General features: G+C 42.9%; 1 protein-coding gene across 1 annotated transcript in view; it reads left to right on the forward strand.

Annotated features, from left to right (window-relative positions):
* Fat1 (FAT atypical cadherin 1) overlaps positions 1 to 22479 on the forward strand; it is a 122051-nt gene extending 99572 nt beyond the window's left edge. Inside the window, exons 13-27 of the mRNA XM_059245074.1 lie at positions 396 to 629; positions 1900 to 2289; positions 3672 to 3886; positions 4197 to 4334; positions 5496 to 5639; positions 6178 to 6375; positions 6722 to 7523; positions 8122 to 8250; positions 9584 to 9741; positions 10342 to 10804; positions 11701 to 11854; positions 12036 to 12146; positions 13775 to 14406; positions 15223 to 15360; positions 21036 to 22479. Coding sequence (XP_059101057.1) covers positions 396 to 629; positions 1900 to 2289; positions 3672 to 3886; positions 4197 to 4334; positions 5496 to 5639; positions 6178 to 6375; positions 6722 to 7523; positions 8122 to 8250; positions 9584 to 9741; positions 10342 to 10804; positions 11701 to 11854; positions 12036 to 12146; positions 13775 to 14406; positions 15223 to 15360; positions 21036 to 21664 — 4535 coding nt within the window. The 3' untranslated portion in view covers positions 21665 to 22479. The remainder of the gene's footprint in view (positions 1 to 395; positions 630 to 1899; positions 2290 to 3671; positions 3887 to 4196; positions 4335 to 5495; positions 5640 to 6177; positions 6376 to 6721; positions 7524 to 8121; positions 8251 to 9583; positions 9742 to 10341; positions 10805 to 11700; positions 11855 to 12035; positions 12147 to 13774; positions 14407 to 15222; positions 15361 to 21035) is intronic.
* Positions 22480 to 24133: the final 1654 nt, after the last annotated feature.

The following is a 24133-nucleotide window of genomic DNA, read 5'->3' on the forward strand; positions in this document are numbered from 1 at the left end:
CAGCCACTAAGAGCACCCCTTGTGTGCATTCGCTACCTTTCCTTATAAAAGGTGGGCCTTGCCCACCTCCCATCTCCTTTCTCTTTCCCTTCCTCGTCCCCAGGGACCCGTCCCTGCCTCCTCTGCCCCTGCTTTCTCCCTTTCCCCTCAATAAACCTCCTACGTGGGACCTGTTGTATGGTGTGACTCCTTCCCGCCGTTTTTTAAAATACAACAGAAAGTGATCCATATTTTCTTTAAGCTTTTGAACTTGGCAAGGTGGTTGTTGATATTATTTTTCCCCAAATGAGAATTGTGGTTCAGCTTTTATAATTGTAGGAGAAAAAAAGATGATGGGTAATCGTGGTTCAGATCCTAAATCTCCAGCGTCCCTGTTCACTTCTCTTTGTTTCTAGGTGAATTGAGGACGTCAGCCCTCCTTGACCGTGAGGAGCAAGCAGTTTATAATCTCCTCGTCAAGGCCACCGATGGAGGGGGACGATCCTGTCAAGCTACTATTGTGCTCACGTTAGAAGATGTGAATGATAATGCCCCTGAATTCACTGCAGATCCATACACCATCACCGTGTTCGAAAACACCGAGCCTGGGACACTGTTGACCAGAGTGCAGGCCACTGATGCAGATGCAGGTACCCTGAGTCGAGGAGATGATGTTCTGCCCTTGGGGGTGTGCAGAAGGCTGTGGGGACCCCATGGTGGAACGCACTCTCGTGGAATGTGTTTGACCATCTTCTTTTCCTCGTGCCCATGATGGAGCTCTGTGTTGTTGTTATGACAGTAACTAAGTCATTTTCCGTAAATGTTTAAAGTCTTGACTGTTACACCCAGTGAACAGCCTGTTGCAGTGTAGCTGGTGTGTCTCTAAGATTGTGGTGATTGACTATTAACTGATTGGCCTCCGGGGTCGGGGATTGAACTTGTAGCCTTCATATGACTGGCCAGTGTTTTGCTGACTTCGTCCTCAGTCTCTTGAGGTACTTTTTGTGAAGGAATCTGTAGTGATGTAAAGATGTTAACAGTGTCACAGGAACAGAGCAAGCAAGTATTGTATTGCTAAAGGTTTTGAATTAAACTCAGGACCTCTGGAAGAGCAGCCAGTGTTCTTAACCTCTGAGCTATCTCTCTAGCCCATTGCTAAAGTTTTACCAATTTTCAAAAGTATTTGTGAAGAAAAGAAGTGTATGCATTCAAACATTCTAATAATAGAGAATAAAATTATCGTCTTGAGTCATTAATATTGAATTTTTAAAAATCACATTTTAAATAATTTGTCACTGAAGCTAAATATCAAATAGATTTCATTTTAATAAGACTTAGAGATTCCAGCATGGAAGGGACAGGGGCTGAAGAGCCCCCTATTTTCCTAGCTGAGGAGCTATTGATAGTTTATGGCTTCTGTTGGAGGGAGAGTCTGTTTTCTTTAAGGCTGTGGGCCCTGGTTGGTCACCCACACTCTGGCTGGGGCTCCCATACCCCTAAGTAAAGGCAGCACAGGTTGAACATGGTGAATTATTTCTTAAGAAAGAAAGAAAAGAGCATATGAAGATGGGAAGGAACATGGGGGTGGACCTGGAGCTAGGAGTGGGGGTGAATATTACCAAAATACATATTATGCGTATATGAAATTCTCAGAGAATTAATAAAAAATATCACATTGAAAAAGGCTTGGCTACTGTCCATGTAGTATAAATGAGAGCCTAAAAAGTCAGACATCTAGAGATCATATTTCAGGTCTATAAATTTGTAATTCAGGGTATGTTTTCAGATCATCTACATGGTGGGGCGGGGAGTGGGGGGTGTCTTTATATCTGTTTGCATTTTATCATTTAAAAATGCCTCACATTTTAAAAATTTTACATTTCTTACTATGAAACTTCATAGGATTTCATGTTTTGGCAGGACTGAATCGAAAGATTTCCTACTCACTGATCGACTCTGCTGATGGGCAGTTCTCCATTAACGAGGCATCTGGAATTATCCAATTAGAAAAACATTTGGATAGAGAGCAGCAGGCAGTCTATACTCTCACTTTGAAAGCCGTGGACCAAGGGTTGCCGAGGAGACTGACAGCGACTGGCACTGTGGTTGTGTCCGTTCTGGATATAAACGACAACCCCCCTGTGTTTGAGTACCGGGAATATGGTGCCACCGTGTCTGAGGACATTCTCATCGGGACGGAAGTTCTCCAGGTGTATGCCGCAAGTCGGGATATTGAAGCAAATGCAGAAATCACCTACTCCATAATAAGTGGAAACGAACATGGAAAGTTCAGCATAGATTCTAAAACAGGTAACCTGCCCTGGAAACGAGGAAGCCCTCCTTCTGTACTGCGGGCTGGGTCTGTCTCGCCCTTCACTTCGTGCTAGGTGATGGGTGGGTCCCCTGTGGTCAGTCAGTGGGTGTTTTAAGGAGATAAAACTCAAGTTTTCTTTCTATTGTTTAAAGTGGGATTGAAAATGGTTTGGGAAACTTTATACTCTAATTCTACATGGTGACTACCTTCTGGCGTGTCCATTGTAAATTACAAGCCAATGGAGAAAACTATTGACTCTTACCCAGTCTATTGATGATGCAAAGTGTTCCTGGTTTTCCAAGACAGGATGAACTTCGTGTAGTTACTCATTTTATCCGGATATCAAAGGCATGTGGAATGGCTTCCCCAGTCACACTGTCCTTTTGACCTCTCTCAATTCCTATACTGGACATCTGTTAGTTCTTTAAGTTGACTTCTTTACTATGCTGGTTACATACACTAGTTGAAGGAGACTGGATTACACTGAGCTGGCAGTGTTATGGGTCAGCCATTACTAACTCCTGCTCGGTGAGTAGTGGTGTAGTTGTGTTAGCCTGTGCTCTAAAATACCTGTTAACTCTCAGGACATTGTAAGACGTTACTCTTTCAGACTGCACTTAGTTAAATGTTGTGTGTACTGTTTCTGATGAAGAATAGGTGTCTGATGATGGTATTCTGCAATGTATTTTTTAATATCTAATAGAAAATGTCTTTAGGATTTTGTACCAATTACTTTTTCAAGTAGGATCGACTAGATTGAGCCAAGACGAAGTGTTGCCAGTGTTGTTAAATCAGTAGGGATTTTATTTTATTTATTTGATTGTTTATTGAAACAGGATCTCGATGTGTTGTCCAGGCTGGTCTCAAAGGTACAGTCTTCCTGCTGCAGCCTCCTAGCTGCTGGTATTAGAAGCCCTGTAACCCGTATCCCATCATTCTAAGAGGGGACATTTAATACCAAATGGAGAGCTATCTTGGGAACTTCTCTTTAAAAGGACATGCATGGCAATAATAAGAAGAAAGAAACCAAAAGGCACTGAATTGAATTTTTAAAAGAATTTATTAAAGTTTGTAGTAAACTACATCAAAGAAGGAATTAAGAACTACCATCATTTTTAAAGCATTATAGCTAGCATAATTGATGGGGACAGAAAATCAGATGTCACTAGGAATATAAGGAAAATAAAGGAAATGAATGGGGTTGTTGGGTGGGTAAAAATCCTAATTATAATTATTTAATTAAACTGTAAAATGTACGAAGTTTTTGTTTTTGTTATTTTTTTTTTAATGAGAACTAAACGTGTTTAAAGGTACTCATGTTGTAATAAGAAAAAATGGAATTACAGCGTCCTAGAAGTAGTTCTGTCTCTCCATACAGGGGCCATATTTATCATTGAGAACCTGGATTATGAAAGCTCCCATGAATATTACCTGACCGTGGAAGCCACTGATGGGGGCACACCGTCATTAAGTGACGTGGCGACTGTGAACATCAACGTCACAGACATCAATGATAACACCCCAGTGTTCAGCCAAGACACCTACACCACGGTGGTCGGCGAAGACGCGGCTCTTGAGCAGTCTGTCATTACAGTGCGTAGATTCCCGTCCCCCACCCCCCAATCCCCAGCTTGCCTCTTCTGGATCTTAAAGGAGCAATTAGTAAAATCATTCTAATTCTTCTGCTGGTCCTGTTTAAAGTATGTTAGAGCATTGGAATTGCTTAGCCAGTGGTGGAGCACTTACCTGGTCGCCGTGAGGCCATGGGAATCCTCACCGCTGCAAATTAAGAAGGTCCTTGTGGAGCCAGTTACTGGCTTGAAGTAACTGCCGTAAAACAAGTAGCTGTTATTTCTTCCGCCCCTGCCTTCGCTGTTTGCTAAATGAGAGTGATGTTTCCTAGATTGTGGCCGATGATGCCGATGGCCCTTCCAACAGTCATATCCACTACTCGATCATAGATGGTAACCAAGGAAGTCCATTTACAATCGACCCCGTCAGAGGAGAGGTGAAGGTGACCAAGCCCCTAGACCGGGAAACGGTGAGTTTGAAACCGGAATTTAAACTGTCAACGAAGCACTAAAGCATGCGTCCATATCCGCTTGGTCTGATGTGGAGTCCCAAAAAGGAACCTTCATCTTAGGAAATGACATGCTAAGAGAGAAATACTTGAAAGTCAATTCAAGTTTCAGTTCTTCAGTTTTTTGTGGGTTTTTTTTTTTTTTTTGGTTGTTTTTTGTTGTTTTGTTTTGTTTTTTCTGAATTGCTTAAGAGTCTGTGAAACATGACTGGTTAGACATAGAAAAATCTATTGTACTAGGCAGAGTAAAATATGATTTTTTTTTAAGCACAGGATCTTGCTGTATAGTTCAGGTTGCCCTCAAACTCACCATATTGTTGCCTTGGCTTTTTGAATGCTGGAGTCGCAGGTCCCTTTCACCATACCTGACTGAAATTTAGTAATTATTAACACAGTGGTATCCACTATGAGACGGTAGAGGGGGTGGCCTGTGGCGTTCTCAAGGCTGTTATGGTTGAACACCTTTGCGGGGCTGCTGCCCTGCAGGGCGGTATTCTGGGGTTTAGCCATCTTCCTGGCTTCTCCCAATGCTTACTCTAAAGTTCCCATCGCGGGAGCTGCCCCGGCCCGTGGAGCCGTCTCACTCCACTTGATTTCTTTTGCAAGAGGCCACCAATATTACCTTTGAGGGATTTAGACGGCCAAGTATAATCCAGGTGTGAAATTGAAGGCGACGGTGACCCGGCATGTCTTGAGGTGTTAGAATTGTGTCTCAACTTCTGGCTCAGCAAGGTTTAGCCTCTTGGGGAGGTGACACCTCTGGTATTACAGAGGTGACAGCATGGGAGCTGGGTCGGCAGTTTCCTCTGATCATTTGCATAATTTGTCTTCTTATTTCTAATAGGACTATGAGGTTTTTTTTTGTTTTTTGTTTTTTTAAGATCAGGCACTTTAATAATAAGACCCGAACGGCAGACATCAGAGAACCTGCTTCTTGTTGATAACTGTTTCTGTTGTGAAAATAGTAAATATACACTCACTCCCACTGGTTGGGAGTTTTCATTTTGATTTTAGGGAATTGCCGAGACAAAGGGCTTGGTACATACGATCAGTGGTTCCCAGCTGATTGGCCCCATACGGATGAATGGGTGTGCTGTGTTTTTGTTTTTCCCCTAACTAAAGATCTCAGGCTACACACTGACGGTGCAAGCTGCTGATAACGGCAGTCCGCCCCGAGTCAACACAACCACAGTGAACATCGACGTGTCCGACGTCAACGACAACGCGCCTCTCTTCTCCAGAGACAACTACAGTGTCATCATCCAGGTGAGTGGGTGGTGTGCCCGGGGGCTGTGTGGCCTCCTCCATCCTTCACGGACCCCGGACCCTCATTTGAAATAGCCTTCCTTTCCAAAGACCATGTTTTCAACATCTGGGAAAGAAGAAATCAGAGGAGTCCCTCTTAGTATAGAAAAGACATTTCTAAGGCACGGGTCAATTTTTATCACTCCTTTTCATTGCCTTTTTTACAAAAAGATATCCTCACTGTCCTAGGATTAATTCTCTTCTAATGCATTGATTTCCCGCCCCCTTCCCCATTGTCCTCTTCCCTGTTACTTCTCTCCTAACCCCCATGGGTCCTATTCCACCCTCTCCACCCCTCTTGGACCTTACCCCTCCTGTGTCCGCTTCTCACTCGGCGTGTTCCCGTCCTCTCCCCTCTCCCATTTCCTTCATGCCTCCGCCTCACGTCCATCTTCCTCCATTCACCAGCAAGAAGGTTTCCTTGTCTCTTACGTGCCCCTTGCCATATCGGCACGGTCGTGTTGACAGCCTTCTGTTCCGTGTGTTTAACGTGACGCAGGAGAACAAGCCCGTGGGTTTCAGTGTCCTGAAGCTCGTAGTGACAGACAAGGACTCGTCTCACAATGGCCCCCCCTTCTTCTTTACCATCGTGAGCGGCAACGATGACAACACATTTGAGGTGAACCAGCATGGTGTCCTCCTGACGGCAGCGGCCATAAAGAGGAAGGAGAGGGACCATTACCTCCTGCATGTGAAGGTATTACGGGTCTTCGCGGTTTCCCTCGGGTGTGGGAAGAACAGCTGCAGGTGGTTGCCTTTGTGTATTTAGACGGCTGCCTTCCATGTTACGGGAAGACAAAAGGGGATGTAATTTGTTTGCTCGAGTGCACTTCCAGTTTTGTCTCGGTAGCACTTAGGCTGCCTTTTCCTAGGCAGGCTGGACCTTAGTGTCCGCATGACCAAGTGACAGAACAGTTGTCCTTTCCTTGGCGGGCTGCTGTTGAGAAATGAGTATCGAACCGTTGATAGGGTTGCGTAGGCAAACTCATGGATTTTTCCCGGGAAGTTGTAATGATGACAGGGGATGACTTCTGTTTTTGTAGGTGGCGGATAACGGGAAACCTCAGCTGTCCTCGCTGACACACATCGACATTAGGGTCATTGAGGAAAGCATCCACCCTCCTGCCATTTTGCCGCTGGAGATTTTCATCACAGCGTTTGGAGAGGAATACTCAGGTGGGGTCATAGGAAAGGTCCACGCCACTGACCAGGACGTGTACGACACGTTGACGTACAGTCTGGATCCCCACATGGACGGTCTGTTCTCGGTGTCCAGCACGGGGGGCAAGCTGATCGCACACAGAAAGCTGGATATCGGCCAGTACATCCTGAACGTCAGCGTGACGGATGGGAAGTTTACCACGGTGGCTGACATCACCGTGCATATCCAGCAAGTGACCCAGGAGATGCTGAACCACACCATTGCCATTCGCTTTGCCAATCTCACCCCGGAAGAATTCGTCGGTGACTACTGGCGCAACTTCCAGCGAGCTTTACGGAACATCCTGGGTGTTCGGAAGAACGACATACAGATTGTCAGCTTGCAGCCCTCCGATGCCCACTCGCACCTAGACGTCTTACTCTTTGTCGAGAAATCGGGCGGCACCCAGGTCTCAACCAAACAACTTCTGCTCAAGATTAATGCTTCCGTGACTGACGTGGAGGAGATCATTGGTGTGAGGATATTGGATGTGTTCCAGAAGCTCTGTGCAGGGCTGGATTGCCCGTGGAAGTTCTGTGATGAGAAGATCTCCGTGGATGAAAACGTTATGTCCACTCACAGCACAGCCAGGCTGAGTTTTGTGACTCCCCGACACCACAGGACGGCTGTGTGTCTCTGCAAAGGTAAGGGCACACGGGTGTGTGGGGGTGAGTGCTAAAGAATATTTTATCTTGGAGTCACTAGAGAGATGGCTTTGAGGACTCAGGTTTGATTCACAGCACCCACATACCAGGTCAATGTTTGTGACTCCAGTTCCAGGGACGCCCTCTTCTGGTCTTCATGGGCACCAAGGCCCCCCATGGTACACAAACATCCATGTAGGCAAAACAGCCGTACACATATAATTTTTTTAAATTAAATTAAAAAGTGTTTTGTTTGTTTGTTTGTTTGTGTGTTTGTTTTTAATTAGAAGAAGAATGTTTCATGGCCAGGCGTGGGGTAATATAGGCCTGTGATCCCAGCTCCTTGGAAGGATTATAAGTTCAAAGCTACCCTAGCTACATAGTGAGTCCAGGTCAGCCTGGGCAACATAATGATATCTCATCTCAAAATGAAACAATTAAAAAGGGCTGGAGATAAATGTAAGCCAGGGGAAGAGTGCTTGAGTTTCAACCCTCCAGTGCCACAAAAAATAAACAAATTCCAAAGAACAGCAGGGATATATATATATTTTTAATTCCTGTTTTCTCTCTTTTCTTCCTCTTGTTTTCCTAAATAAAGATGGGAAGTGCCCACCCATCCATGGATGTGAAGAAAACCCATGCCCTGCAGGCTCTGAATGTGTCGCTGACCCCAGAGAGGAGACGTACAGCTGTGTGTGCCCCGGGGGTGGCTTTGGTAAATGTCCAGGTGAGCGCTCCCATGACCGAGTGTAAATTCATTTCGAACCATCCCTTACAATGTTTCGGTAATTGTTTTCTGTATTGGAGTAAAGAATGATGTGCACGTTGCTGATCACAAGCTGAGTGTATAGAGGTGAACAAGGAGAGTGGAGCCTCCTGAGCTATCTGCTAAGTCCCTGCTCAATGGCTGTATAATCTTCCGAGCTTCATTTTTTCCCTTTTCTCTCTGTAATCCTCTTTTTTTTTTTTCATTTTTCTTTTTCTCTCTAATCCCGATTTCTCCCACAGTCCTCAACTTCTTGCTCTATTCCCCTGCTTAGCTTATTAAGGGCATGTTCCCAGCCCGTTTGTAATCCTCACTCTTTTTAAAGACTGGGCCAGGATTTAGTTACCACTCTTTATGTATAGAGACTGTAATGCGTCTCTCCTGCTAAAAATCCCTTTTAAGTTCAAATTTCCATGCTGGTGATTTCCCCCTGTTCCATGATCTTCTGAAACTAGAATCAGCTATCAAAAATTAAATACATTAAAAAAAAACTTAGATAATACTGTTATCAGTGTCCAAAAAAGTTGAACTAATAATTCCAATTTTTTCCCAGACATCCATAAAGGTCTCATGTCTCATTCTCTTACCTGTATTGAAAGCTTTCAATTAAAAACCATATTTCCTCCTTAGTGGGCTTGGAATGTTTACTTAAGATTTTAACTTCGCTGGCTGCTGCCATATGGAAGGAATCCCTGTTAATTAGTTGGTGTTAGCATTCCCTGTTTGTGTGGCTTGCCTTGTGGGCTGCCTGTTTCTGAATGTGTATAGCTCTTTATGAATTATGGATATTAACCTGCTTCCTATGGCAGTTTACCCTCCCTTGTTATTGGCCTTTTATTTTGTTAAATGTGCCTTTTGTCATTTTGAAATTGAATTTTTATTTAGTCAGTTCTGCATAACTTAGTTTTCATTTCTGGAGGCCGATACGATTTTCATCTTCTTTGAAGGATGGCGGATTGTTTTGTGTTTTGCTTGGCAGGTTTTGCCAAATCACCTTGAGGCTACATCACTATTTTCTGAAATTGCCTCATAATGACTTGCACAGAACGGTTTTTATATTTAGTTCTGTTATTACTTTAAAACTTAGTTCTTCGTGATATGGTGCTCTTCTTCTCTACCACGTGGAAAAGTCAGTTGCGCTGTGCTGTCTGTTAAAGCTGATAGACATTTTTCTCATTGCTGTCATCTTACATTTAGAAAACGAAAATCAGCCTCTGGGGAAGGAGGGGGGATCATACTTTTACTAATATGCTCAGGCTTGGTGCTGATAGAATTTTTCCTCTGTAATCCGTAGGGAGTTCATCCATAACTTTTACCGGAAACAGCTTTGTGAAATATCGTCTGATGGAAAATGAAAACAAATTAGAGATGAAATTGACCATGCGGCTGAGAACCTATTCTTCCCATGCGGTTGTGATGTATGCTCGAGGAACTGACTACAGTATCTTGGAGGTATGTGTTCGTCTATCCTTTTACCTCAGACTATGGGAGACTTTATAAATGTAAATTTATATTCTATTTCGTGTTCTGATTGTTCCATGTAAAAACAAAGGAAGAAAGATGGGTTTATTCCACGTCTCCAGGATTCCTGGCCTGATAACTTTTGACGCATGGGTGGGATCAGAAGTTCTTTCTGCTACCCAGTAGCATAGAAATTTAATTCTGATGTTCTTTAACAAACATTTTTCTAGACATGGGACAGCTAACATTCAAGTTTGTCCATTATATCTTGCTAATATTACCATAGTTTATACAGAGATCGTACATATTTTGTGTGTATGTATATACTGCGTGTGTTCAATGAACAGTTAGTTAATCACTAGTCCCTTCCATGTTATTTTTGGATGTGCGATTGATATTCAGGAGCCCCCCAGACCATCCATCTTTGTCATCTGTATAAATCGATAAATGAGTTTGTGCTCTTTAGCACCTAAACACAAGTTAATGTTCTTTTGGCCCTCATTCACTCAACACACCCTTCCTTTGGCTGTTGCACAGACTAACACTGAAGATTGTATGCGATTAGTTTGAATGGTATCTCTTCTGTTGCAGATTCATGCCGGAAGGCTACAGTACAAATTTGACTGTGGAAGTGGCCCTGGGATCGTCTCCGTTCAGAGCATTCAAGTCAATGATGGGCAGTGGCATGCGGTGTCCCTTGAAGTGGAGGGGAATTATGCTAAGTTGGTTCTGGATGAGGTCCACACTGCATCAGGCACAGCCCCGGGGGCCCTGAAGACCCTGAACCTGGATAACTATGTGTTTTTTGGTGGCCACCTCCGCCAGCAAGGAACAAAGCACGGAAGAAACACCCAAATTGCCAATGGTTTCAGGGGCTGCATGGACTCTATTTATTTGAATGGGCAGGAGCTGCCTTTCACTAGCAAGCCAAGAGTCTACGCACACATCGAGGAATGGGTGGACTTATCTCACGGATGCTTATTAACAGCCACAGAGGACTGCTCCAGTAACCCTTGTCAGAATGGAGGTGTCTGCAATCCCTCTCCGACTGGAGGTAGGCTTCCTAAAGCTACAGTCGCTCAGATGTTGCCCACGTGTCCGTTTAAAAGCAATTTTTCCCAAGTAGCGTTGGTGTGCCTCCTTTTCCTCGATGATGTCATCGCTTCTTGTGTTCGTCACAGATAGTGTAGTCAGAGTTAAGCAGTGTGTGTTGTGACTTGGGGCTAGTCTGAGGGACCAGTGTTTTTTGTTTCCCATGTTCTTTTTCCTCCTGCTGCAGTGACTATGGCCAAAGATGGTCTAGGGCCATGTCCAGCCTTTAAGGGAGCAAAGACAAACTGTCTTGCCAAGTTCCCTAAAGACATACCTTTAGGCTTACACCTTGAGGGTGTAAGCACGTTGAATGGTATTGCTTGTGTGTATATTCACAGATGCTCTGTACATTTGACCCACTAGCCTTATGTAATTATCATTAACTAAATCTAGTCACAAATATTTTCTGACTTCTCTCTTTAGCTTATACAGGATGAACATGCTAAATTTTAAAACCCAAAATCTAAAATGCTACAAAATCCAGTAGTTTTTGACTGCCAATGTATTATTCAAATTTCCAGGGTTTGGGGCATTTGGGGGTGTCAGATTTCCAATTTAGAAATGTTCCACCAGTAAAATCTATATTTAAAAAAAAAATATTCCTGAATCTAAAAAGCTCTAAAGTCTAGATCATTTCCGGTTCTAGAATTTTGGATAAGAGCTATTCCACCCGTGGGGAGTAGAAAGGAGGCTTACCCATGTGGATAGCTCTTTACTCAGAGAGAATGGGAATTTTACTGCTTTTCTTAGATGTTGGGGAATTGTATCTTCACTTAAGCATAAAGGTAAAAGCCAATGAAACATTTTCTGGTCATCGAGTGCCTGGTTATTTTTTTGTTGTTCTTTTTTGCTGTGTAGGTTATTATTGCAAATGCAGTGCCTTATACATAGGGATATACTGTGAGGCGAGCATCAACCCCTGTTCCTCCAACCCTTGCCTCTACGGTGGAACGTGTGTGGTGGACAACGGAGGCTTTGTGTGCCAGTGTAGGGGGTTGTACACTGGCCAGAGGTATGTTTGTTTGTTTGTTTGTTTTAATGAATTGTGAGGTTAACTATTTTAAAGCGTGGGATTCTGCATAGGAGAGCTCACTGTGTTCTTCGCTTGTTAATGCTTTTTGTTCCGTGTCTTTATTCGCAGTGAACTCATGAGGGTTTTTTGCATGTTGTTTTTTTTTCCCCCCCTTGTTTAGATGTCAGCTTAGTCCGTACTGCAAAGATGAACCCTGTAAAAACGGTGGAACGTGTTTTGACAGCTTGGATGGTGCTGTCTGTCAGTGTGACTCGGGCTTTAGGGGAGAAAGGTAAATGGCTTCTTTCACGCTTCCTATCCACTGCACCTCTCCACAGTGTCCTGACCATGAACACGACTTCATCCACCTACACGCATCGCTTCGGAATGTGGCGATTCTCAGTGGCCTCGTGACTCACAGACAAAAAGTCTTTGAGACAAAAGAATGTATCCAAAAGATTAATATAAAGTTGGGAAACCATGCATCTATCCTGTAGAGCTATTATTTATAGATAAAGAGTGCATGGGTCCTTGGCAGGTAGCAAATGCTTGTAAACTGGTTGCGTTCATTATGTGATGACCTGTGACACAGTGTCGTCTATCCTTGAGAAGGTTCTGATGATGGTTTCTCACAGCGTTTTGTACCAGCATTGATCCAGCATCTAAATGTTGCTGGTTTTCTCTTTTGTAACCCCCCAGTCTGAGCACAAGAATTGCTTATGATTTGGATATTTAGACATTGAGAGTTCTCGAAAAATATGCATCTATATATTTTAGGAAAAAGTGCACAAGAGACTCTGCTTTCAGATGCAGTTTTATATTTGACAAATCATTTGTCAATTCCCTTTTTAAAAGTTAATAGAGTCAGGTGTGGTGGCATACTCCTTTAATCCCAGTACTCAGTAGGCAGAAGCAGGTGGACCTCTATGGTCTACATAGTGAGTTCCTGGTTAGCCAGGGTTGTGTAGTAAAACCATGTCTCAACAACAACAAAAAGCTGCTGGGTCCATGTAATTTTTAAGTGCCTCGCACAGAACATTTAGATAAGCCTCGCTCAGTCTCATTAGGCTGCTAGCGTGGCCTGCCCCTAGTTATTCTATGTCATTTTCCTCTTGCAGTCATTATAAACCTGAATCCCGCCATTAGTTATGTGGCCCCGATTCATTAGTTGGTATTTCTGATCCTCATCAGTAAATGTTCCTATACGTTTGACAAAAGTATACCAGTATTCAGAGATTTTATTCTAGTTGCTCATGATTTGCTAATAGATATTTTTTTTTTTCAAATGAGAAAGAGCTTCAGAAGTGAGGAGGCGATGTACACAACAGCCCCATGTGTCCCCGTTTAGCAAAGCAGCAGGGACTCACTGTGTGATCTGTGCTGTGAGGGTGACGTGCTCAGGAGGAAGATCCGGGAAGGCATAATGTTTTAAAATGGGAAAGTGTGTTTTCTGTCCCCTCACAGGTCTTACAGGCTGCCATAATCCCAAACAGGACCATTTTCACTGAAGTTTAGTCTGGCCTATGAGAACAGTTTGCAGCACACACTACTTATTAAAATGCACTTCATCTTCCCAGTTTCTAAGTGATAGGCTGAACCGTCAGACCTTGAAACAGACTGATGCTGTAGCCTATTGAATTGATTTAGTAATCTGTTAATTCTGGAACAATGCAGCTAGATATTGGCTTGATATGGTTCCCTCTCAAATGTACATTCAGCGCATGGCCCAACGACTAAGTCGTCTACCAAAGGCCTTCTGTTCTAGTTCCTGTTTGTGTTGTTTTCTGATCGCTTCGCATTTAGCTTTGTTTTGGCCTCTCTTGTGAAGGAGTGGTGGTGTTGAGTGTTTATTCTGGAGGATTGCAGGACTGGTGTGCTCCGATGTCACCTTCAGAGATCTCTCCTCCTTCTCCTTGGCAGATGCCAGAGCGACATTGATGAGTGTGCTGGGAACCCCTGTCGGAACGGGGCCCTTTGTGAGAACACCCACGGCTCCTATCACTGTAACTGCAGCCACGAGTACAGAGGCAGACACTGTGAAGACGCCACTCCCAACCTGTACGTGTCCACCCCGTGGAACATTGGACTGGCGGAAGGAATAGGAATTATTGTGTTTATAGCCGGGATATTCTTGCTGGTGGTGGTGTTTGTCCTCTGCCGTAAGATGATCAGCCGGAAGAAGAAACCCCAGGCCGAGCCGGAAGACAAGCGCTTGGGGCCAACCACGGCTTTCTTACAGAGACCTTACTTCGACTCAAAGCTGAACAAGAACATCTACTCTGACATACCACCCCAGGTGCCTGTCCGCCCTATTTCCTACACTCCAAGCATTCCCAGTGACTCCCGAAACAATCTGGACCGAAATTCCTTTGAAGGCTCGGCCATCCCCGAGCATCCCGAATTCAGTACTTTCAACCCCGAGTCTATGCACGGACACCGCAAAGCTGTGGCTGTGTGCAGCGTGGCTCCAAACTTGCCTCCGCCACCACCTTCCAATTCTCCTTCAGACAGTGACTCCATACAGAAGCCCAGCTGGGACTTTGACTATGATGGTAAGAAGATGTTTTCCAGCTCTCCAAATGGCCACTGAGGTGGCATTGAGGTTGCTGGCTCTGCTGTATTTATGGAGCTGAGGATAATGCTTTCCAATCTGAAATGGTCGTGAAAACTCATTCGGATATTCCAGTTCCTGGCTGGGATTGGGAGCTTGGAGTTATTTTAATAAATTTGATCTAATCATGTTCTAAGTAATATTCGGGGAAGATTGTTTCACTTTTGTAACCAACACACCTTCTCAGCTATGATTTGGGGTGTTTTATTATAACAAGAAATAATGGGTAGTCTATGCTAACTAATTTTTATTAGTATTTTATAATTTATTTATAATTATATATTTATTATTATATTTATGATCATTATATAATAACGGGTTATTTCTATGCTATTTAATTTTTTAATATGTCCAGACAAGGTAGTTGAGTTCATATGAGCATATGAGCAGTATTTATATTAGTGGCTTAGCATATACCTGAAGATTTAGAAAAAGATGTGTGTGTGTGTGTGTGTGTGTGTGTGTGTGTGTGTGTGTGTGCGCGCGCGCGCGCGCGCGCGCGCGCACGCAATTTTAGGACAAATTTAAATTCATCATCAGTTACTCTATATAGGCTTATTTATGGAGAAATCTAATTTGTTGAGTCCCTTGAGAATACCGTAGGCCCTTTTAGTGTTCTGTTTCTAGGATGCTTCTCCAGCTCTCTCTCTCCTCCATTCCGTAGTTCCGATCCTAGCTCAGCTCAGGTGCTTGTTCCTAAACTGTGAACCGGAGGGAACTCAGAACTCACTGCTTGCCTGTCCTGTCTTCCTTTCAGCCAAAGTGGTGGATCTTGATCCTTGTCTTTCCAAGAAGCCCCTGGAGGAAAAGCCCTCCCAGCCATACAGCGCCCGGGAGAGCCTGTCGGAGGTACAGTCCCTCAGCTCCTTCCAGTCAGAGTCGTGTGATGACAATGGTAAGTGTTGGGCGATGACGTGGTGCTGTGGCCATGTTGAAATGCTGCTGATGTCCATTGTGTTACATAGTGATGTAGATGGACCGGGTCCCCTAATTAAGTATGAAAATGTCCCATGTTCCCCTTGGCGTAAATGTATACTATGGTATAAGTACTAGTTGCATGAATTGTTGCAATATTTAAAGTTAGTTCAGTCATAGGGCGCCTGCCTAGTATAGACAAGGGGCCTGGATTCAGTCCCTAGTTTACAAAACAAAACAGAGTTCTTACTGAAGTGCTGTTTTAACTATATCAATAGGAAAGAAAAAAATAGCTCATTTCACCTGTTTGGCTACTCTTGTATTATTTGTACTTTTTTTGCATAACAGTAACTGTTATGGAAGCTTTGGTTTTGTTTTTTTATTTTTCCTTCTGACCGTGCACTGCACACATGCGCGTCTGTGCACCTTCTGAGAAAAGATGTGTAGAAGTCTGAAATGTTCACTTTCCGTCACACCTTTGGTATTACAAGGTTTTATTTGTCTCCTCCCCACCCCCCACTGCTGCCCCAGCTCCCATTTGGATCAGAGCACACTGACTGAGAGCAGAGTTTAAGAGATGGCTAGTAAGTCGGATTATATTTCTAATGAAGAAGGTTTGGCAGTGGGGTCGAGGACACCAGTTGTGTTTAATCTGGTTTTCCCAGGATGGACTGCACTGATAGACAGCTTTGCTGTGTTAGTACATGTATGGAAAGTTATCAGTACTGTGATAGTGATTGTCTCCTGGAACTGATTGAATCTCAGAATATATGTAGGCTCCATTTTAATTTTTCTCCATGTGTAAAAATGCAGTGGGTTTACATATGAAGACTATTTTATCATTGTAAAGAAGAAATGTGCTAATAACTATCAGTTTCAAAGTCACATAGCCCATGACCAGAGTATAATACTGAATCACATCTGTGGGTCCCTGCGTCTGCCTGTGTATAAAACTCTGCAGAGCCCCTTTCCCCATTAGAGGTGACTGTATATTCTATTTCTTGGAGATTTCAAGCATGTTTTAACATTATGTAAAGCACACCCTTGCTTACTACTGGTGGAGAACATTTGATATATTGTTGCTTATCAAACCAACAAGAACAAACCAGGATCATTTTTTTTCATTAGTTTCAGTTTTCAAAAGTTTATGTTGCCAGCTTATGTGATTTATACTTTAGCCCTTACATGCTGTTCAAAAATACTGTTGAGAATTCTGTCAGTATTTTCTTCTTTTTCTAGTCTGGTTTTTTGTTTTGTTCTGTTTTTTCTTTTCTTTTAAACCTTAGTCTTAACAATATTTAGACGCTTTTGAAAAGTCATTGCCAGGTTAGTTACGGAAGTTAATTTTTAGGTGACAGGGTGTGAGGGAAGGTCTGCCTAGGACTGCAGGTGTTTTATCATTACATCAGTCATTTTCAGTCATAAAGTTCAAGGGCCGAGTCCACACTTAACATTCCATCTGTCATTTTCTGAGCCACTCTAGGAGTTAACGCTTAGCCACGCAAGAGCTCACCGGCGGTTTTTGTGTGGTTCTGCAGTTTAGGAGTCCACTGTGTCTCGGGACCAAGTAGGGCCACATCTCCTCAAGCTCTCCTGCTTTTCTTGTTTCTCCAGTGCCTAGAAGTCATTTACTTTCTTGCTAATTAAGGCTTTTAGCTTTCACGGTTCATTTGGCTCCCCATTCTGTACCTGTAGTAAGAATGCCAAGCTCCAACCATAGCTGGGACGGCTCCCTTTTACAGGCTGGTCCAGTTCACTCAGCCCACCCACCTAATTCAGGAAAATCTCTCCATCTCCCCTCATATGAGCCTTACAGACAGCAGGAAGGTTTTGTTTGTTTGTTTGTTTTTCCATGTATTAGGTAAAAGAGTCATTAGATCCCAGGATTAGAATGTACCAACTGTTTACATGCACATTTATGTTGACATTGGTACTTTAAACCAAATGAAAAAGGAGTCTAGACAGTATCTGTGAGATGAGAAATACATGCTAAGCAAAAGGAACATGACCAGTTTATGTTGTATACATGTTGCACATGTATCTCCCTAGATTTCCTTATTCTCGGGCAATATACTCGTTCCGTGAATGTGTAATCTTTTGTCCAGGAGATGTAAATCTGAATTGTTTTTCCCCTGATATAATCCATAATTATAATTGTAGAAAATACTTAGCCAAAGCTTTTCCCCTAACATCCACTAAAACATGGCCGCTTCATTCACTTGACTAATAGTAACAAGCCTATAGCTTGATTAGAAATGTCCTGACCCATAACTAGTGGGGAGAGTGCAGGGGTCGTGCATAATTATCTAATGGTCTCAAAGCATTCATTGTGAGTTCTTTAATTAGGGGATAAATTGCATTAGATTAAGGAATTTTATTTGATGCACTGTCTTCTACTAAATAAGGATTTTCCTAATTGACTCCTTTTGTGCCTTTTTACAAGCTTCCATAGTGACTGTAATACACCTTGTCAACGCTGTCGTTGACACGGTGAATAAAGAAGGTATAAGTGCTTGTGTTTTGTGTTTGTGACTTGAAGTGACTGTCAGCGGTGTGATGTGTTTCTCCTTATTGTCCTGTTATTAAAATAGTTCGTGTTTGGTGGCTTTCATTTGGGGAAGTATATGTTCACAGTGTAAGTGCATATGAAAATATTTGTATGTCTTTTCGTTACTTGTTTTAGATATTATGGGGGCTGCTGGTTCCCAGCACCAATTTCTGACTGAGTAGGTCTGTGTTGGGCCTGAGAACTTCCATTTTTAATAAGTTTCCAGTTGATTTGGATCTAGAAATTTCCTGATGTAAAAATCATCACTCGGGGAGTGGTTGTGTAGACCATCAAAAGCACGTGCACACACTTGACTGCACACACAGTATACACACACACACACACACACACACACACACACACACACACGCACACACAGGGCTGGGGGTGAGGTGGCCCAGTGGATAAAGTGCTTGCCATGTAAGTGGCAAGTGAGAGGACCAGTTCATATTCCCCAGGACCCATGTAAAGGAGGGTAGGCTTGATGGTCTGCTGATAATTCCTGCCTTGGAAGGCAGAGGCAGGGAATCCTCAGAGCAAGCTCTAGGTTTGATTGAGAGACTCTACAGAAGGTGACGAGGAACCAAGGATGTGTCCCAACATCAACCCTGGCCTTCCGCATGCACACACATGTACACACACACACACACACACACACACACACACACACACACACACGAAAACAAAAAAACAGCATTCAAGCATCTCCAGCAGTAAACACTCGGATTCTTCCACCAAGGACACGTCAACAAACACCTTTTAGGTGGGAGAGGCAAGGTTTCCTAGATTTGGAGGGAGAGGAGCAGGGCAAGTGTCTCATGTCAACAGTTTCAGTTACTACGGGAACTTCATTTTCCTTAAAAGTACCGTGTTTTCACTTTGTAAGTCAGAGTGTTATCTGTGTTTTGTCTACCCAGTTTTAGTTGAAACCTGACGACATTCCAATATGTTAAATATTGAGAGTTTAAAGTCTCTTCCATGTAATTTCTACTGATTTTTTTCTTTTTTATCTGAAGTGAATTTAAAGTGGAAAACTCACATAAGCTTAAAGGGTTATCAAATGCACAGTCTAAAGGTTGCCAATCCTCATTTATAAAGAAATTTACTACATTGTAGTAAACGAGCAAACAATTCCATAGATACTTTTCCTAAAATTACTCACTTTATTCATACTATTGAAACGTCTCTTTTCCTCTTTTATTTAAACCCTACCACAGATGTCAGTCAACTATTAATTTGTCAAAATTAGTCCATTGTCTTGGTTTTCAAGGACATGGTGGAGTACACAGAAAGCATGACCCCTGTTTAGAAGACTGTTCGTCCTTCTGTCTTATAGTAACGACGACGACTGATCTAAAGGGTCATATTTGACCCACGTTGTCTTGTTTAATTCTACCATAATCTGTGAAGTTTTCACCTCATTTCACATAGAAAACCAATCTGAGGTTTACCTAGGCTAATCGTTCCACTGTCCTGAGATTTTTCTGCCCACTTCCTTGGACTTGGGGCCAGAGTTCTGTGTGTAGTGCAATCCCAGGGAGAGAGAGTATAACTATAGATTGGGTGGGAAGTGGCCAAACAATAAATGTAGCTAATTAAGGAGTTCCCTAGGGAAAGGTTAACAGTATAAATATGAAATGGAAGTGAAAGGGCCTAAGGTCTTGGGAGATGGTCAACGCCTGGTTGTGAGCATGTAACATTAGTGTCTTTGAACCTGTACTTTGGAAGGTTGTGGTGCGTTGTAAAGTGTGTGCACTGTGTGGCTCCATGTGTTTTTAAATTATCACTTAAGTAACCGATCAGTATATTTTGCATTAGTGTCTGTAGTTTATAATTTTCCTAAGAAAATTCTGTTTCCAGGATTCGTAGCAAAGCCTCTAGTTTATCATCGATCATCTTTTTCCGTTTCCCCCATCCCATTCAGTTTGTACAACATGAATTTCTCATTTGCGCTCATTAGAGAGAATGAGGTAAAGACAGCGTGTCTGTCTGGCTGGCTGGGTCTTTACAAACACATTATATTGTACCATGCGCTTATCTGTGTTGCCGTTTCCGCCGTCTATCTATTTTAATTATCAATGTTTTCTTTTCTTTCTACTCTGCCACCAAAAGAATCTTTGGCTGCTCCTGACCTCAGCAAACCAAGAGGTGACTTATGCATGCCAGCTGTGCATTAATAATCACTAAAAATCTCTGGTCAAGATAGACCCAAGGCCGACTTGCTTCACTGGGGTGCTTGGTGCTGTATCTCAGGCTGTGGTTGCGCACTGCCTTGTAAGATGGGTCTCCTAACCTTCTCAAAAGAATTTTTTAAATCCTAAGAGGAGAAAAAGAAAAACACCTACTCCTAAGTAAGGGCTTGGTTTTCTTTAAAAAAAAAAAGAAAAAAAAAGAAAAGAAAAGAAAAAGATATTTTTATACTCTCCAGAATGATCCTTAGTCCCTTTAAATGTAACAAAGATTGATTGGTATAGCCTGTTACAAACTGTTATTGTTAACACTTACTTGGTTATATTTTGTTTGATTTAGGGACATGGTTTGATACATAGCCTGTATTAAAATAATTCATCACGGCTAATAAAAATATAACTATTACTGTTACCTTTACTACTGAACTTACCATGTTAAAGGCTATTTTTATTATTTTTAGATTTGCCTTAGTCAGTATTTTTTTGGATGACAGGCAGCACAGAGCCCAGTAATGTTTGGAATTTCCCCCACTAGAGACCTTGGCTTTGAAAGCTTCTTACTAACTTCCTGTACTGCCTTCGTGTCGAGCAGGGCCAGCAGTTACGGAAGGGAGGTCGAGGAGTGGTTAGGATTGGTTGTAGAAAACTGCATGTGTTTTAAATGGTGTAGACGCTTCTGTTGGAACTCTGTTGCCTTGAATGTCTGATGTATACTAAAACCACAAGTCCACGTTCTGGAGGTAGAGTCACTGTGTCGGGGTGGGGCTGTGTCTTCAAGGCAGAGGGTTTGCAGAGAGATGCGCTTGAAATGAATGCACATATACTTCCTGTGTCTTGCCTCTGATACACTGAGCTCTTTCCCCCAAGGCACAGAAACTAAAAGAAACCAACTGAAATCTTGTTTTCTTCTCCACCAAGGGTACCACTGGGATACATCAGACTGGATGCCGAGTGTTCCCCTGCCAGACATACAAGAGTTCCCCAATTACGAGGTTATTGACGAGCACACACCCCTCTACTCGGCAGATCCAAACGCTATTGATACTGACTATTACCCTGGGGGTTATGACATTGAAAGTGACTTCCCACCCCCGCCAGAGGACTTCCCTGCGCCCGATGAACTGCCGCCATTGCCTCCCGAATTCAGCGACCAGTTCGAGTCCATACATCCACCCAGAGACATGCCCGCTGCGGGTAGCTTGGGATCTTCCTCCAGGAGTCGACAGAGGTTCAACCTGAATCAGTACCTGCCCAATTTCTACCCCGTCGATATGTCTGAACCTCAAAAGCAAGGCACTGGCGAGAACAGTACATGTAGAGAACCCTATGCCCCCTACCCTCCAGGGTATCAAAGAAACTTCGAAGCTCCCACGATAGAAAACATGCCCATGTCTGTGTACACCTCCACAGCTTCCTGCTCCGACGTGTCAGCGTGCTGTGAAGTGGAGTCTGAGGTCATGATCAGTGACTATGAGAGCGGAGATGATGGCCACTTTGAAGAGGTGACAATCCCTCCGCTCGATGCCCAACAGCACACAGAAGTGTGACCCTCAAACTCCTCCAAAAGTGCCTGGACTTTAGCGAACCTAGAGGTGGTGTCCGTGATCTCCACATTGTTCTCTCTGCAGCCGCCCGCCATGCTTCTCAGTGAGCTGCCGTGGGCAGGGCTGCGCGGAATCCCACGCCTCTTGACATGTTAGCCATTTCCCGTGTCCCCACCGACTGTCAGCGACGGGGTTTTCAATCGCCTGTGCCATTTCTGAGCGTCTTCGCGTACTTAGATGTGTCTCTGTTAAAATAATGAAACCCAAGTCGGTCCTGTCATCCTGTTAGCGTGAAGTCATGTATTTATATAGATCCGATTATTTTAATTTTGCTTTTTTTGTGTGTAAATTTTATGTACAGATTTGATTTTTTTTTTCCATAGTTTTAACTACGTTTTCAGAACGCGTTGCGCGCTTGTTTTTCCTCCGGATCTGGGTGGTGTTAGTGTCGTCTGTCACCTGGCACCCTGATTCTCTAATGCAACCAGGGTTTCGCTCTGTTCTCTCCCACTGAAGTTATGACGTTTCCTTAACACATTTCAGTCTAGTCATTTTGTTTCTAGCTGTACATATAAGGTGAGGAAGACCTGTTACGGGACACGTCTTAAATGGGTTGCTGTATGAGGATTATAAACATTTTTCATTATTGGAAAGTGTAAAGGGGACCGTCTGCATACCTGTTTAGAACCAAAACCACCATGACACAGTTTTTATAGTGTCTGTATATTTGTGATGCAATGGTCTTGTAAAGGTTTTTACTGAAAACTATCATTAGCCAGCCTTTCTTACTGACAATAAATTATTAATAAAATACTTTAGCTTTACTGCCTGGTTTTCTTCTGCATTTATATCACTGTTCATGATTCACCTGGTAAATTGATATAGAGGAATCGATACAGATGTGAAGTCTCTTTCCAGCTGACAAAGCCAGGCCAGGCCATACTTACATATGTAGCCACTTGGTGACAGAATATGGCTAGTAAATTTTCTTTAAAGAGCCTCTGCATGTTCTTAAGTCCTCCTATCCCAGCTTCCCTATTGCTGGGATTATAGTTGCCTACAAACATGCCCAGTTGTAAAAACACATCTATTATAATTATATTATATATACACATACATGTATATATAGATACATGTTGTATATACACACACACATATATATATCTTTTCCAAGAAAATTTCTCCCTTATACATTTTTAATTGATTAATACTTTTAACTAGCCATAATTTGAAAATCTTTGTCAAGGTCATATGTCTGTAGCAGATTTTCTTGGGCCGCCAGCCCCCAAATCATGACACGGAGGCTGTAAGTTATGAGTGCTTGGCCTTATCTTATGCTTGTCCCACTAGCTCTTATAACTGAATTTAACCTGTTTCTCTTCATCTATGTTTTCCCTTGGGGCTTTTTACCTTTCTTTCCTGCTGTATGTTCTACTTTTCCTGTTTCTTCCATGTCTGGCTGGCTGGCCCCCAGGCATCTTTCTCTCTCCCTCATTCTCTCTCTCATTTTTGAGCCTAGATTTCTCCTCCTACTTATTCTCTCTGCCCACCAGCCCCGCCTGTCCCTCTCCTGCCTAGCTATTGGCCATTCATCTTTTTTTTTTTTTTTTTTCGAGACAGGGTTTCTCTGTGTAGCTTTGCGCCTTTCCTGGAACTCACTTGGTAGCCCAGGCTGGCCTCGAACTCACAGAAATCCGCCTGGCTCTGCCTCCCGAGTGCTGGGATTAAAGGCGTGCGCCACCACCGCCCGGCTCCATTCATCTTTTTATTAGACCAATCAGGTGCCTTAGGCAGACAAGGTGAAACAGTAATACATCTTTACATAGCATAAACAAATGTAACACACCTTTACATAGTTAAAATGATATTCCACAGCATATATATCACTTACGAAGCATTTTTTCTTGCTGTTGTCATACATTCATACTTGAATATGAAATCTAAAGGTATTTTTTGTTTATCTTTATATTATTAAAAATCCACCTGTTCAACGGGTATTTATAGGATTAGATGCCAGCCAGCGTGATATGGATTACAGAGAATCATGATCACTTAGAGCTTTAGAAAGGCGTTGGCCTTGTACTCAAGTGTGGTAAACATCTTTGTCAAATGGTCTCTGTGTGTAAGTGTGCGTGCACATGTGTGAATGTGTGTGCAGTCACACAATTTAAAAGAGCAGAAAGCTAGCATGTAGAATAGTGTTCGTCCGTCCCGTGCACTCTGCTCCTGTGACAGACAACACTTTGAGCTGTTCTCAGCATTCTCCTTCTGAATTTTCACAGTGCTGTGTTGTGCCTGTGGACACTGTAACACTGTTGGAGGACTGAACTGTTTTTAGATGAATCCACAGATAGCGTTTATATTATTGAGTGTATTGCAACTATTCCAGATTGAAACTAACTAGCACATGATGTTTCCACTGACCGACTCTTAGGCCATTCCCTTAATTTTTATTTTACCTGCTTTTTAAAC

The sequence above is a fragment of the Peromyscus eremicus genome, chromosome 17 (genome assembly GCF_949786415.1).
Source record: "Peromyscus eremicus chromosome 17, PerEre_H2_v1, whole genome shotgun sequence".
In the NCBI taxonomy this organism is placed as follows: domain Eukaryota; kingdom Metazoa; phylum Chordata; class Mammalia; order Rodentia; family Cricetidae; genus Peromyscus; species Peromyscus eremicus.